Here is a 14,756-nt window from a genome sequence, read left to right as displayed (position 1 = left end):
TTAAGATGGAACTTAGGCCATGTGACAGAGATGTGGGGCCTGGTGGACATTGGTAGCGACCTCCAGATCATCTACCAAGATGACTACCTCCTCTACCCACAAGGAGCAGGGCCTCCTAGGGCCTCCCTGACACCTCATTAAAGGATTCTAACATCTAACCAGGAGGCCTGGACTTACAACGAGCCCCAGATCCTGTAGTCCCAAGGCAGTGAGGCCCAGGAATAAGAAATGGAGTTTACAGGGATGAGGGGAGCTTTATTAGAGATGTGGGTATGAACTGGGCTCATAAATGCCATGCAGTCACGTCCTGGCTTTTCCTGAGCCTACAGAATAATAGAGGACAAGAAAGACCCAGCTGGAAAGCCCCTGGACATGACTCTTAACTTCGGTCTTGGCACCTAATGGCTGGGTGACCTTGACCTCACCTCCTCTGGTCTGTCTCCTCCTGCATTGAATCTTTGACATCCCAGCGCCTCTGGGTCACGTAAGGCCACTGGCTGGCAGCTGAGCTCTTGCCACACCCTCAAGCTCCATCTCCTGGCTTTCTCTGAGTCTACTGTGTGGCCTTATTCCAGGAAGGCAAGTAAAGCCAGGGCTTGTGACAGCACAGACCTTCAGCTTGCCTTGTGAGCTTGAGTATTTTGCTGGAGATAAACTGGCCTCCCCAAGTGAAAGTCACTCAGTCGTGTCCAACTCTTTGCAACCCCATGAGCTATACAGTTCATGCAGTTCTCCAGGCCAGAATACTGGAGTGGGCTGCCATTCCCTTTTCCAGGGAATCAAGGGCCTGAATTTTACTCTAACACCGAACCAAACCCAGGTAGAGGAAGCCACCAGAATCGAACTCCCTCCCCACCTCTACCCCCACAATGTCCCTCTCAGAGGTGGGAGAAATGCCTTCACTTAGAGTTTCTTAAGAATTACAGAGGGGAAGTCTCAGAGCTAAGGAGATATTCAAGTTCAGCTCAAAGACTTCAGCTCCTGAATCTTTCATATTTATTTATTTGACTGTGCTAGATCTTTAACTGCTGCATGTGGGATCTAGTTCCCTAACCAGGGATCAAACCCAGGCCCCCTGCCTTAGGAGCATGGAATCCCAAGGGACTGGACCACCAAGGAAGTCACCTGAAACTTTCTGATAAGATGCTATACTACAGCAAGTTGAAATAAGGTTAGACAATCAGAAGAACTTTCCTACCAAGGACCAGACACTAAGCAAACAGCAGTGGGGTGGTCTGGGCTCATGTGGGTGTGGGGCCTACTGAGAGGCAGAAAGACGGACGGGGTAGATCATGGCTTCTAGAAGAGTCCCTCGGTTTCTTGCTCCCTCGAATAAGAAGGTTCCACAGAACTCTCCTGCAGCTGGGACTGAGAGGAGCCACCTGCTAGAGGAGAGAGGTACCGACCAGGGGAAACGAACCGCCTCACAGAAGGATAAACGGACAGTGTGTTGGGGTGAGGAGGAGGAAATGAGCATGGGCAGATGGGCGGCTGGACCTCATAGGAATGTTGGGTGGGGGGGCGCTAGCAAGCCTCTTCCTTGCCCTGGCTTCCAGTCTTCTCTAAGGTTCCTTCTGGGCGCCCCTGGAGCAGCCAGAACCCCCCACCCACCCAGCCACCTGAACTAGGCTGGCAGGGTCCAGGGAGGTGGGGAGAGGAACAGCTGTTCACATCCATCTAAATCTGCTCATTTCAAGAAACACCAGCTGATCCCGAGGTGGGGATTTGTGGTAAAGGCTGCTCATTACCTACCCAGCTTTCATTCTCCCCTTCTATCTAAATAAACCCTGATGTTCTCTTAGGGTGAGAATCCATCTAAAAGGCTGTATTTCTCAGCCTCCCTCACCTAAGAAGGGCCAGTAAGATGTAAGCAGACATCATTGGGAGGGGGCTCCTGGAAAAGCTGACTCAACTTTTCTGACTGGGTAAATGACTCGCCCTTGTAAGTGTCCCTTCCTTCTTCCTGTCTGGAATGTGTCACAATGACTGAGCCCCAGCAGCCCTGTGGTGACTTTGAGGCAAAATGCTCTAAGGCAAGGGTTCCCGAACTTTGCTGCACATCAGAATCACCTGGGGATTTTTTTTTAAAATGCTGATCCCTGGTTCTCACTTCCAGACATTCTGATTTATTTGATATATGACCTAAACACTTTTTTTTTTTAAACACTCCCAGGTAATTCTAATATGCAGGAGGTTTGAGAAGCACCACTGTAAGATCAGAGCTGCAAGATGAAAGGGACCTGGATCTCTAGTGACTAAGGAGCCACCAGAACAGCCGCGCAGAGTCTACTTCTAGACTTAAGAAAGTCACTTTAATTTGTTTGAGACTCTGTAGTCAGTTCTTTGGTTCTGGCAACAAAATGTGACTCCTTTTTTTTTTTGGCCTCCCAGCATGGCAATGTGGGATCTTGGTTCTCCAACCAGGTATCAAACCCGCGCCTCCTGTACTGGAAGAGCAGAGTCTTAACCACTGAACTGCCAGGGAAGTCTTCAGAATGTGATTCCTAACTGGTAAAGGGCAAGAGAAGACTCTTGAGAGTCCCTTGGACTGCAAGGAGATCAAACTAGTCAATCCTAAAGGAAATCAATCCTGAATATTCATTGGAACGACTGCTGCTGAAACTGAAGCTCCAATACTTTGGCCACCGGATGGGAAGAGCTGACTCACTGGAAAAGACCCTGATGCTGGGAAAGATTGAGGGCAGGAGGAGACGGGGACGACAGAGGACAAGATGGCTGGATAGCATCACCAACTCAATGGACATGAGTTTGAGCAAGCTCCGGGAGCTGGTATGCTGCAGTCAACCGGGCTACAAAGAGTCAGACACAACTGAGTGACTCAACAACAACAACAATAGGACTGAGGGTCCTCATCAGCACCCCATCACCCACAGCACAGTCTAGGGAACAAAACAGTGGTCAGTTCTTGCCCTCAGGAAGGTCACACTCGGGCAAGCATGAGACTTGGCACTGGGCGGCCTTGAGCTCAAATCCTGACTCCACTACCTGCTAACTGCTGGACCTTGGGCAAGTCCCTTGAACTGAGCCTCAGCTTTTCCAGCTGTAAGGTGAGGACGCTGGGAAAGACTCCACCTCCTGCTGCACTGTGAGGTCCTGGGGGAAAGAGTCCACCTCTGTAGCCACAGCGCCGACCGCCCCTCCAGACACCCAGCAGGTACTCATTCAGTATCTGCTTGCTTCACACTGAATTGGTGCAATGTGGTCCAGCTCTGAAATTTTCATTTTCTCTAAACTAAAACGAGAAGAAAATAAACAAAAAGGCCACATTTCCAAAAGGTAACATAATTTGCCTATTGAGAATCACTGAAAATGACATTCCTGGAGCAGCTTCTTAGGGTCTCTCTAGGTTCAAGACTGGAAAATCCCTGGCTAGAAGAAGGGCAAGAGAGTCCAGTCTCCTAGGCTCCTGACCTAGATGCTCCAGTTAGAACCACGAAACTAGAAAGTCCCCTGGTTCATCATTTAAAAAATAGTGAGGTTTTTTTTTTTTTTTAAGACCCAAGTGTCCAGATGATCATGGTAGAAACAAAGCTTGGACGGTGACCTGGAAAACGCAGAGATGCCCTCAGAAAACCCAAGGGAAGAAGGCATCTGCTTGGGCCTGACTCATTCAGATGCGCTGTCTACACCAGCTGTGCCCAGGAATCAACTGGAGGGCTTTTCCGACCACAGCTGCCTTGATGCCACCTGCGGAGTTTCTGATTCAGGAGGTCTGGGGGCGGAGCCGGGCATCTGTTGTTGAAAAAGCTCTCCAGGTGGTTCTGACAGGCTGCCCGGGCTGAGAACCAGTTCTCTGCACAGCTTCCAACCCTCCAGATCATCAGTCAATCTTGGCTGAGTTTCTGGGACTGGAAAGGAACCAAGAAGAGCCTGGGGTGGAACCTCCGAGGCCAGCCCAGCAGCAACTCTGGGCCCACACACGTCACCCTTCCCCCAACAGAGGTCACCCCAACTACCACTGCAGCTCCAGCTTCTCACAGGCAGGAGGCCCGGCCTGGCGAGGGAAACTGGGGTGCCAGCCCTGCCTGGCCTATAGCCTGCACCTCCTGCTTCCACACATCGCCCACACCCGGGGCTCCCTACCATCTGCCGGCCAGCCCTAAACAGAGTCCCATAGTGGGCCTGGGAGTTTACAAAGTGCTATTCCTCTCAGTTCCTCTGCAATTCCAAGAGGTGGGTGTGCCTGAACCAGCCTTCCAGACAAGGAAGCTGAGCTCAGAGAGGCAAGACTCCTGGGTCAGGGGCCCTCAGTGAGCTGCCCCCTGGCCCGCCAACCCGAGTCATCCCATCTGAGTCCAGTCCTCTTTCCTGCCTACTCTTGCTGCTCAAAGAGCCACCTCCTGTGGGCCAGCTGCACCGGCATCCCCCAGGAGTTTGTTGAAATGCATTCTCTCTGCTCAGCCTCGGACCCACCGAATCAGAAATCCCCGGGGGCTCCCACTGGCCCTCGAAGACCCCACTTCATGCTGCAGCCGCCTCCCACCAACCTCCCAGCCCCCAGATGGCCCTTACTCCATCTCCTCTCCCATCTCAGATGGCTCTTCGTCCCCTGGACTCCATCCCTCCCCTGGCTTTCCGGTCCCCATTCTCCCTGGGGCCACCTGGTCTGTCCCCACCTTCTCCTCCTCGGCTCTCCAGGGCACTGGTCTTAGCCCAGTCTCCTCTCTCCCTCTACCCTCTCTTCGTTGGCCATTTTTTAGAAAATGTTTACTGGAGTATAGTTGCTTTGCAGTGTTGTGTTAGTTTCTGCTGGGCACTTCCTTGGCAATCTCATCCCACCTCGTGGTCTCAGCCCACATCATTGTGTAAACATAAATCCAGATATGTGAGTCCATCTCTCAGAACAGATGTCTCCCTCCTGAGCACCCCCACCCACGTCCACCTGCTCCATCAACATCTCTCCCAGACATCCCAGTGCCAGAATCGCGTGAAGTTCAAAACTACACCGACACTGTCATTCAAATAAAGCTATTCACTTAGGGGACCTCCCTGGAAGTCGAGTGGTTAAGACTTCACCTTCCAATGCAAGGGTGCAGGTTCGATCCCTGGTAAGGAAGCTAAGATCCCACATGACTCGGGGCCAAAACACCAAAACATAAAACAATATTGTAACAAATTCAATAAAGACTTAAAAAAAAAAAACAAAAAACCTATTCACAGAGGACTTGCTAAGTGCCCAGCACAGTGCTCAGGGCTTCCCAGGTATGGCTCATTGCATGCTTATCACAAACCCACCTGACAAGCAGTAAAGCCACAGCTTTGAAAGCAGATGTAATTTCTCGGACTCTCACCGCTGGTTCAAACCCAGGTTCCTTACCAGAAGTCCAGACACTGAACTGCTTTACTCCACTGCGCCAAACCTGCCTGACTTGCTGTGGTCTTTGTTCTATCTCATTGCCGTGGTGTGCCAAGCTTCCCAGCTCCACACAGCTCCTATCCCTGTCTGAGCTCTGAAACACTGTCAGGACCTAGTGACTGGGCAATCCCACTTCTCGCCTTTTGTAACAGTCTCTACTGGATCCGTCCCCCGCCCCCACCCCCAACTTCCTACAGTCCAGTTTCTACACGGCGGCCAGAAAGATTCTATTAAAAAGGTGTCAATTCATGTCCCTCCTCTGTTCAAAATCCTCCCAGGGATCCCACTTCTTTCAGAATAAAACCCAGAGACTTTCTATAGCCTTCACAGCTGCAAACAGTCTGGCCCCAGTAATTCTCTAATCCCACCTCCTACTCCCCATGGCTCACTCCACTGCAGCCATACTGGACTCCCCATTATTACTAAACAGTCCAGGTATGTTTCTACCCCAGGGCCTTTGCACTGGCTATTCTCCTGCCTGGATCACACTTCCTGAGATGTCTGTGGGACTTCCTCCCTCAGGCATTTTCAGGTCTCTGCTCAGGGTGGGGGGACCCACTCTGGGAGCACCCCTACTCCTAACTAATGTATATGAACTTGAACTTGGCTGCTTTGCCCTTTTGTATAGAACTCATTACCAGAGAATGCATTGTTTACTTATTCACTGACTTCTTTACTGCCTGTCTCCCCTCAACTTAAACTTAAATTCTAAGAGAACAAGAGCGTGTTTCTTTCATTAAATTCACAAGTGCTCCATACAGAGCCAAACTCAAATGTTTGCCTATTGGCGGCAGTTCTCATACCGACTCCTTCCTGTCCATTCTCACAGCCACCACCCTGGATCAAGCTCTCACTATAATCTCGCCAGACAACTGCCAGATCTCCTGACCAATCTACCTCCTCTTAAACACAGCCTCCTCAAAACACACAGCTGCAGGACCACTCAGCCTAATATAAGCTCCCTGGTTCATATCAACCCATTCACCTGCTCAAGACCCTCCTGATACTATCTCCCAAACCCAAGAGTCCAGCCTACTGCCTCTAGGCACAGGCCTTATAGTCAGCAAATTTGGGTTCAAGCCCAGCTCTGCCACTTGACAAGTAAATTCACCATTCTGAGTCCTCAGTTTACTCTTGGGTAAAATGGGCTGATGAATGACTCTCTCTTAAGGGACTGTGATAAGGATTAAAGAAGACAATACATATTCCTGATCTCATCCTGGGAAGTTAATGTTAGCAATTTTTATTATGATTCCTTTATTGCTCCAACTCTCATTGCCCTGACTCCCTTTTAACCTATGTTCCGGCCCAAATGAATGACTCACTACTGCCCCCTCCCCACACACAGGTTCTTTATCCTCCTTGCCTTTGCTATAAGAAGCCATCACCTGAGATGCCATTCTCTCTCCTTACTTCTATTTGTCAAGGCCAGTTCAAATGCCCCCTCCTCTAAAAGGCTTTGGAGGTAATTTCCTCCCGCTTGGAATTCCCACAGCCCTTTATCTGCCCTTGCCACACGGCATTTATCAAGATCTTCCAGGAACCACCGTCTTGTATGTGATTCCTCTCCCCTTCTCTTTGAGGGCAGAGCCTGCATCTTATTTATCTCAGTAGCCCTGTCAATGCTCAGAACGGGGCCTTCATCAGGGAGGTGCTCAGTAATTTAATGGATAGTGAGAAGGACACTGGGCCTCCCAGGTGGCGCTAGTGGTAAAGAACCCACCTGCCAATGCATCAGAGAGACATAAGAGATGCAGGTTCGATCCCTGGGTGGGGAAGATCTCCTGGAGGAGGGAATGGCAACCCACTCCAGCGTTCTTACTTGGGGATCCCATGGACAGAGAACCCTGGCAGGCTTTAATCCTTATCACAGTCCCTTAAGAGAGAGTCATTCATCAATCCGTAGGGTCACAAAGAGTTGGACATGACTGACGTGACTTAGCACACATGAGATGGACACCATGATGTTTTCCTACTTCCAAATCAGAAGGCCCACTGGGATCGAGTCTCCAAGCCACTTCCTACCAGCTGTTGGACCTTGCAAATCCTTACACTCTTAGTTTCCTCATCTACTAAATGGGGACAATAGGACCCACTGTTCTGACCTCTCAGAATGTTATGGAATCAAAGCAGGCAGAGGTGTGAAAATGCTTGTTAATATACGTGGCACTTACACACCTATAAGATGTTGTTGTTATAACCAACAATTCTCCCCTAAAACATTCATTCCGAGGACTTCCCTGGTAGTCTAGTGGTTAAGAATCTGCCTTGCCATGCACAGGACACAGGTTCCATCCCTGGTCAGGAAACGAAGATCCCACATGCCGTGAAGCAACTAAGCTCAAACGCTGCAACTCCCGAGCACACGCACCACAACAAAAGATCCCACGTGCCACAACTAAGACCTGATGAGGCCAAATGAAAAAACAGTTCAGTCCTCTTTGCACAAGAAGATGCGTGAAAGAATCATCATCGAATGCAGTGCAGGATGTCAAGTGAGTTTTACTTTCTTCCTTATACTTTTATGTTTTCTCTGATTGCTTATGCAGAAAACATATGTTACTCATAGGCGTGGGAAAAGGGAGATTGCATTAAGAAAAAAAGGTTCTTTCCTTTGAGTTAGGCATTGCTCTTGCCTTCCATATCAGCATCGAAATGCAACAGGGGCCCTTTAACACCTAGTAGCAGTGCACAGCAGGGTCTTCTGACTGTGGGGAGGAAGATACAGAAGAGGGGGCCATATCCAGTTCTCAAAAAGGCAGCTCTGCCAGAGCATGAGCCCCTACTCTGCACGCAGCCCCACGGGCCAGGAACCAACCCAGCCAAGCCCCACCAGGAAGCTCTCCTCCAATCCAGGGTGTCGGACGTGTGGCTCTGACCATGGGCAAACGCCCTGGATGCTAGGGTGGGAACACGGGAGCTAGTGCGGGGAGTCTGGAGCTTCAGAGGGCCCTACGGAGCCCCCATGGGCCCCAGGCTAAGTAATTAGAATAACTCGCATCCTACTGGGAGGCTTGAGGCCAAGGGAGCCCAGGAAAGGCAAGAAGCCATGTGATGGCCAAGCCCGCCCCCTGCTGGCCACATCTGGAGCGGCAGAGTCAGTGGCACAGGGCAGGGTCCCCAGGCCCCTGGGCCCTTCTCAGGCCCCAGAGTCCAGAGGCAGGTCGGAGTCCGGAAGGGCTCATCCAGGACTGAGAGACCCAAGGTCCCAGCTCCCAGGTTCCGTGTTTTTGCCTGATGGGGAATCTCCTGGCCCAACCTCCGTGAACCCAGCCACCAGGAGATAACAGGTAAGAGTAGGGGAGAGGAAGACGGAAGGGAGCGGGGTGGGAGCGGGGGAGGATATGGGGGAGAGGAGGGCCTCACACTCCTGGCTGTCTCACTCCTCCCAGGCCAGCCCGTGCCTCCTGGGCAGCTGGGGAGAAGTGGTGGCCGCTACCACTGCCCGGATTTCCACTCCCGCCCCCAGGTATTGATTTCCTGCATCATTCATTTGCTGGCCTTGGCGGCTGTGATTAGCTCCCTCCATTCTCCCTATGGAGCCCCCCGCCCGTCCCTCCATGTTCCAGCAAAGCAGAGCTAATACCAGGCTCTAAATGAGGCTTTGCCACCCTGGCCCCAGCAGCTCACAGTCAGGTCTGGCCAATTACAAGGAGGCTCTCGGCATGTCCGCAGCCAGCCCCTCGAAGAGGTGCTTTCCTGGCCGATAAACAAACTCCTCCTCTCTAACCACCCCCATTTCCCAGAGCCCCCTTCCAGGCAGGAAGCACAAATCTGCAGCCTGCAGCATAGGGTGGGATGTCATGTGGATCTTGACCTGAAGGGGGGAACTCTCCTGCCTGAAATGAGGCCTGGGAGCCCTTAGACTAGCTGAGGGGCCAACTTAAACTTGGGGGGTGGGAGGTGGGGGGGGGGGTGCAGATAATGCTGACAAAGCAAATAAAACAACCTGGATTTGTGAACACAAGGTCCTGTTTCTCCCTTGTGTAGTTTCCATCACTGAGAAGGAAGAAGGGACAAGAGGCAGGGACCTTCTCGAGGATACTTAGAAAACCCCAAGCCCTCTGCTTGCCCTGGGAGGCCAGAGTTTTCATATGCTATGACTTCCTTCACCAGCAGGCAGCCAGTTTCAAGGCATGGGGTAGAAATGTCAGTGAAAATTCCCAAGGGTGCCCACACCCAGATCAACACTCAGAAGATGGCACTGGGAGACGCACCTCCTCAAATTCCCTTTCTGCACCCCTCGGAGGAGGGGAAAAAAACCTGACTTGGTGATAATTCTGTAAGCTATGTTGCTCTTGTCAAATTATTCAACATCTGTCTTCATGTTCCCACAAAAATTAGCATAGGATAGTAGTTTCTGATGACACCTTTAGTGAAATATTTTGACTTCCACCAGTAAGTTGCAAACAACCTGTCTTAAGGATAATGTCAATTCCCACTCCTGCATATTAAATAATCCAGGGGTTTGTTGTGTTTTTGAAAGGGAGAGGAGTCCCACTGACCTGCTGCTGGCTGGAAGTCCAGCGGCTACGGGAGGAAGAGAGGAAGCCAGGGTTGAGGAGAGGGTGTTCTCTGATGCTAACCACACACAGGACACGTCTCCTCCATCCCCTGGCTACTGTCTTTGCCCCAAAACGAGGTCTCTGTGGCCAGTCCACCTTCCCCTGGCATGCCAGAAAGCAGATTACAAGATCCACCCCAGAGCACAACAAACTGGCCCAGGAGATTGGGAGGTGGGAGGGAAGAGGAGACCAGCTCCAAACGGACCATCTGCTCCAGTCCTCAGCTGCCGGAGCATCTGTGCTCCCAAGAGCAAAGCCACCTGGCTGACGAAGAGCACCTCCCCAACCCTACCGTGGACAGTGGACCTCAGAACCAACAAGTGGACACTCAGAGGGGAGCTGGGCACCTTCTTCCTACCAGCCTCCGCAGAGAGCCGCGGCCCAGGAAAGATCCTGATGGCTTTACCCTCCACGTCCTGTTCTTCCTCCTTCTTCTCAGTTCAGTTTTCATGTTAATCTGCCACTCCCTTAGCCACACAGGCTGGGAAGATACAGGGACTGCCTTGCCCAGGCACACTTTTATCTTCTGTGCCTTGAGTAAAAGCTTCTGCCTCCCCGCTCACTGCCACGGCCGTTAAGGTGCCCTCCGGCTGCCAGCCTAGGACTCCATGACTCGCCCTAAGCAGAGATTCTCAAAGAGCCCCCACTACCCTGCTGAAAACCATCCTGGACAGACTTCTAGGGGAGAAAGAATTTCAAGAAGCGTTTCTTCAACTTCCTCCCAACAATGGCCCTTCATTCACGCAACAAATATTTGCCCGTGCCAAGCACCATGCTGGGTGCTGACATACAGTGATGGATGGGCATGAGTGGCCATCTCTCACCCCCACACTTTCACTCTTTTCTCACCTGCTTTGGAGCGGGAGGCGGGGCGCAGAAGAACTAGCTCTCCATACTGTTTCTTAACCCAGACCCAGTGATAGAGTAGTTCTCCCTTCTGCTAGAGCTAGCCAAATTTCTAGCATCACAGCCTCTTGCCATCCTTCTCCTCACACTAGATCTTCCATTCTCTCCATCCACCCCGATTAAGGCTTTCCACCCTGCAGTTCCCCAGAGGCCCCAGACTTCCTTGGAGGCAAACTCTCAAAGGGCAAGTGGAAAGAATGTCACCCAAGAGCTCCAGGTTGGCCCCACTGCTCCAAGCCCACCTTGATTTTCTCTGAGAGCAGCTAGAACCCAGGCACACGAGGTGGTGGAGAAAATTCAGTGGAAGGGGAACTTATAAGGCAATGGCTAAATCCTGGCCCCAGAGTTCTGTGAGTGAGGGTCCACAGAGACCACTGCCCCACCCCTTGCCCTCATGGCTGGGGTTTCCAGGCTAGGCTCACGGGAGTCTCTTGGAGATGGGTTCCAAGCAGCCCTGGAGAAGGGTGAAGAAGCTAGAGGGGATGGAGGAGACGGATGGCCAGGAGATGAGCCTGCCAGATCTGCCCAAGGGCCTGAGAGGGAAGAGCAGCGCGGAGGACAGCAGCAGAGACGAGGGCTCCCCATCACTCTCCAGAGCCCCTGGGGTGTGGTGAGAAGGCAGAGGCCTCAGCTGGGCCCTCCTGAGGTCACCTCTTAAGGAGGCAGTGAAGTTGCAGGGAAATCTTGAGGAGAAAAAAAGAAACAGGACCCGTTCAGTACACCGGGTATCTTCCCCTGCCCCGGGGAGGCCGAGGCCTCGGGAGCAGGCTCAGGGGCCTCCTCTCCACAGCCCAGCCCCTCAGTCCCTGCTGCATTCTTCTCCCTTCTTGCCCTTTCTGGCCTATGTAAAGGGCCAGGCAGCAAGAAACACACAAACTAATTAAGAAGCAGAGTTTGGCCAGATGCCTGAGCCAGCCTCCCGGGGGAATTAAACCCAAGCTAGCTAGCTGTGTAGGGCCAGAAGGATGTCACCTCACAGACACCACCACCCACCCAGGACACCCTTCCCTCTTGCCAGGTATTCCCAGAAAGGCATTTAGCATCTGCACTTGAGGATGGCAACTGAGGGGACAATGCCTCAGCTCCCAACCCCTCCCCAGAACAGCTCAAACCCTCTCCTGATTTAGAGGTGAATAATCAGGTCGTCCACCCTAAAGAAACAGAATCGTCCCCACTCCAGCGACACCGCATTAAAAAAGTGACCCACACAGACCACCCTGCAGTCAGAAGGTACGTAAGGGCCACCGGGCCCCAAAGACTTTTTGTGCTGTGGGTCAGGGCATTATCGGCTGCTAGAACTCAAGACGGAGGGTTCCTGAGAAGGATGAGCCCTTGTGACCCTGAACGGATGATGCTGGCTCGCAGGATCTTTCCCCCGGAAAACCCATGAGAGAGAAGGGAGAAGCGGGTAACCAGAGTTCCCTTGGCGCCTGAGAGCCGGGCGTGCGGACGCGGGAGCAAAGCTGCGTGGGCAGGAGGCAGAGTTTGCACACGTCACCTGACGGGCGCGTGCCGTGTTTGCTTTCCCGGGGACCGTGGTTGAATGTCTGCGTGCGCGCAGGGAGAAGGAAGGTGGAGCTGGGGGTTTGTAGCTGGGGACAGGAAGAACTAACCAGCTCAGGAGAGGTCCGAGAAAGGATCCTGGCTTCTTGGGAGCCGGATCTAGGGGATGCCTGCATCTGCTTGGGCTGTCAAGAAGCGAAGCCTCCCGAGAGACCTGGGAAGGCGAGCCCGCCGCCGGGCCGCGGAGCTGGCAGCCAGCTCGCCCGCAAGCCGCGCGCAACTCCAGATCGTGCAGGCTTGGCTTCCACTCCAGAGGCCGAGTTAGGGTGGAACGAGATTTCGGTGCAACTCGCTTTCTCAGTCCCCACTGTGCGGTCTGTCAGGGTCTCTCGGGCCAGCTGGATGCTCTCAAGGCTTCCGATTCATTCCCGCCCCTGGCAGGGTTTGGGAAAGTGTGTACTACCTCCTCCTGGCATCCCCGGCTTAACGCCAGACCCCACGACCTGCCTCCGTGCGCTGAAGCAGCTAGCTCGATTTCCTCGCGTTCTGGAAAAGGGCGGGGACCCGGGCATCCACTCCAGAGTCTGAGCCGGGGTACCCACCAAACCCGGGCAGCGCGCACTTTGCGCCTCTTGCAAAGTTTCCGCGCGGGGCTGAACGGGCTTACAGCGGGACGCGGGCTCTTACCGTAGACTCCTTGTCCCCGGCAGTGGAAGGGGATCAGCGCCAGAAGTAGAAGGCAGGTCACCTCCATCTTCACGGCCCGTTCTTCATCCCCGCGAGGCGGCGCAGCCCGAGAGGCAGTGGGGGGCGCATCCGCCGGGGCCCCTCCGTGCCCCTTGCGTCTTCCCCTTCCCCGAGAGGCGACGGAGGGGGCGGCGGCGGCGGCGGTGACCAGCAGACTGAGGAGGCGGCGGCGGCGGCGGCAGCGATCCGGCTTTCTCCTCCGGCGGGGCCGCTGCCCGCGTGGGGACACAGGGGGCGCTGGCCTGGCCCCGGGTGCCTCGGCGCGCCCGGCGCAGCAGCCAGCGCCCCGGCCCGAGGAGCCCGGCAGCCGAGCCTCTCCGGGTCCCCAGGGCTGTCCGCTCGGGGTTCTGGGTTCTAGGGACCCCTCCGCGGAGGCGGAGGTGCTTGGATCCAACAGGCCACCGACGACTGACAAACTTGTCGTCTCCCCGCCCAGGGGACGCCCCTCCGTGGAGCGGGGGCGGGGAGGCCGGGGCTCAGCTCGGGTTAATCCGCTATCTCCAGTTCTGCGGCCGGTGCTGGGGGCTCAATGGCCCGATCCAAGGGGGCCGGGCTGCGCGTCCTCTCGGAGGCGAAAAGCCCCGACTCTGGGCCTCCAGACCCGGGGAGAAACGCCGGCTGGGCTCCGCGGAGGGGCGAGAGCCACGGGTCCCGGGCTCCGCGAAGTTAGCCGAGCCGCGGAGGAACCCCGGGGAGGAATCGCGCCCCAGCGCCCCGCGGGAATCAGGAGAACAATTCCATCCAAGAGAGGCCCCAGAACGCGGGGAAAGAAGGAAAGTTTGAGTCGTTTGAAAAATATTCGCGCTCTCGCCGAGGCCGGGGCTGCGGCGCTGGAGCCGCTCGCCGCCTCCGCTCGCCGCGCTCCGCTCCCGCCGTCTGGTCGCGGCGGTGGCGCACCCGGGCTCGGAGCTCTCGGGAGAGCGGGGCTGCGCCGCGCCCCAAGTTGGTCGTCCCCGCCCCCGCCCGGCGGCCTCTGCCGGCGGGGGCCCAAAGCAGGCGGGGCCGGGCCGGACCGGGCTCCCGGGCGCGGCGGCCGCGGGGCTCCGGGCCGTAGGAGCTCTCGGCTCGCTCGGCAACTTGGGCTTCGCTGTGCAGCTTTCCGCCCCCCACCCCGAGCTTTTCATTCCGCGGTCCCCCCCCACCCCGCCTCCCCCGGCCTGCCCCCACCTCCTCCCTCCTCTCCCTCCCCTCCTCCTCGCGGCTCCTCGTTCGGTCTCTCGCTCTCCCACCCTTTGTCGCTCGCTCTCCTGTTTGATTCCCCTCCAGTTAAAAAAAGGAGCCAATTAAAGGCAGCCCAGCTCGCCGGGCCCAGCCTCTGTCCAATTTCCTCGCCTCCCCCAGGACCAATTAGAGAAAACAAAACAGGACTGGGGGAAGCTGACTGCCTTTCTGCCTCTCTCCCTCTCCCTCTCTCTCCCCCCATCCCTTCCTGCCCTTCCCCCCTTCTCTCCCTCTCCCCGCCCCCCCATCCCCCCAGCAGGAAAATGTCAGACAGCAGAAATGGATCCATCTATCCCGAGGACAGTGGCGAAGGGACGTGGGTTTCGGCGCGGGCTCTGCAGCGCGCTCGCGCTCGCTCTCCGCCTGCCCTCCCTCGCACACCCAGACCCGCTGCTCGAGCCGGGGGCACGGATCCCAGTCCTCTCGCCGGACAAGCA

At 54.8% G+C, this 14,756-nt stretch overlaps 1 protein-coding gene across 1 annotated transcript in view; it reads right to left on the bottom strand.

Moving 5' to 3' along the window:
• MDGA1 (MAM domain containing glycosylphosphatidylinositol anchor 1) overlaps positions 1 to 14,245 on the bottom strand; it is a 60,376-nt gene extending 46,131 nt beyond the window's left edge. The window contains exon 1 of the mRNA XM_070456514.1: positions 13,039 to 14,245. Coding sequence (XP_070312615.1) covers positions 13,039 to 13,105 — 67 coding nt within the window. The 5' untranslated portion in view covers positions 13,106 to 14,245. The remainder of the gene's footprint in view (positions 1 to 13,038) is intronic.
• Between the last annotated feature and the right edge of the window lie 511 nt (positions 14,246 to 14,756).

Source organism: Odocoileus virginianus, chromosome 27 (assembly GCF_023699985.2).
Source record: "Odocoileus virginianus isolate 20LAN1187 ecotype Illinois chromosome 27, Ovbor_1.2, whole genome shotgun sequence".
Lineage (NCBI taxonomy): Eukaryota > Metazoa > Chordata > Mammalia > Artiodactyla > Cervidae > Odocoileus > Odocoileus virginianus.
This window is presented reverse-complemented; position numbering and strand designations above follow the sequence as displayed.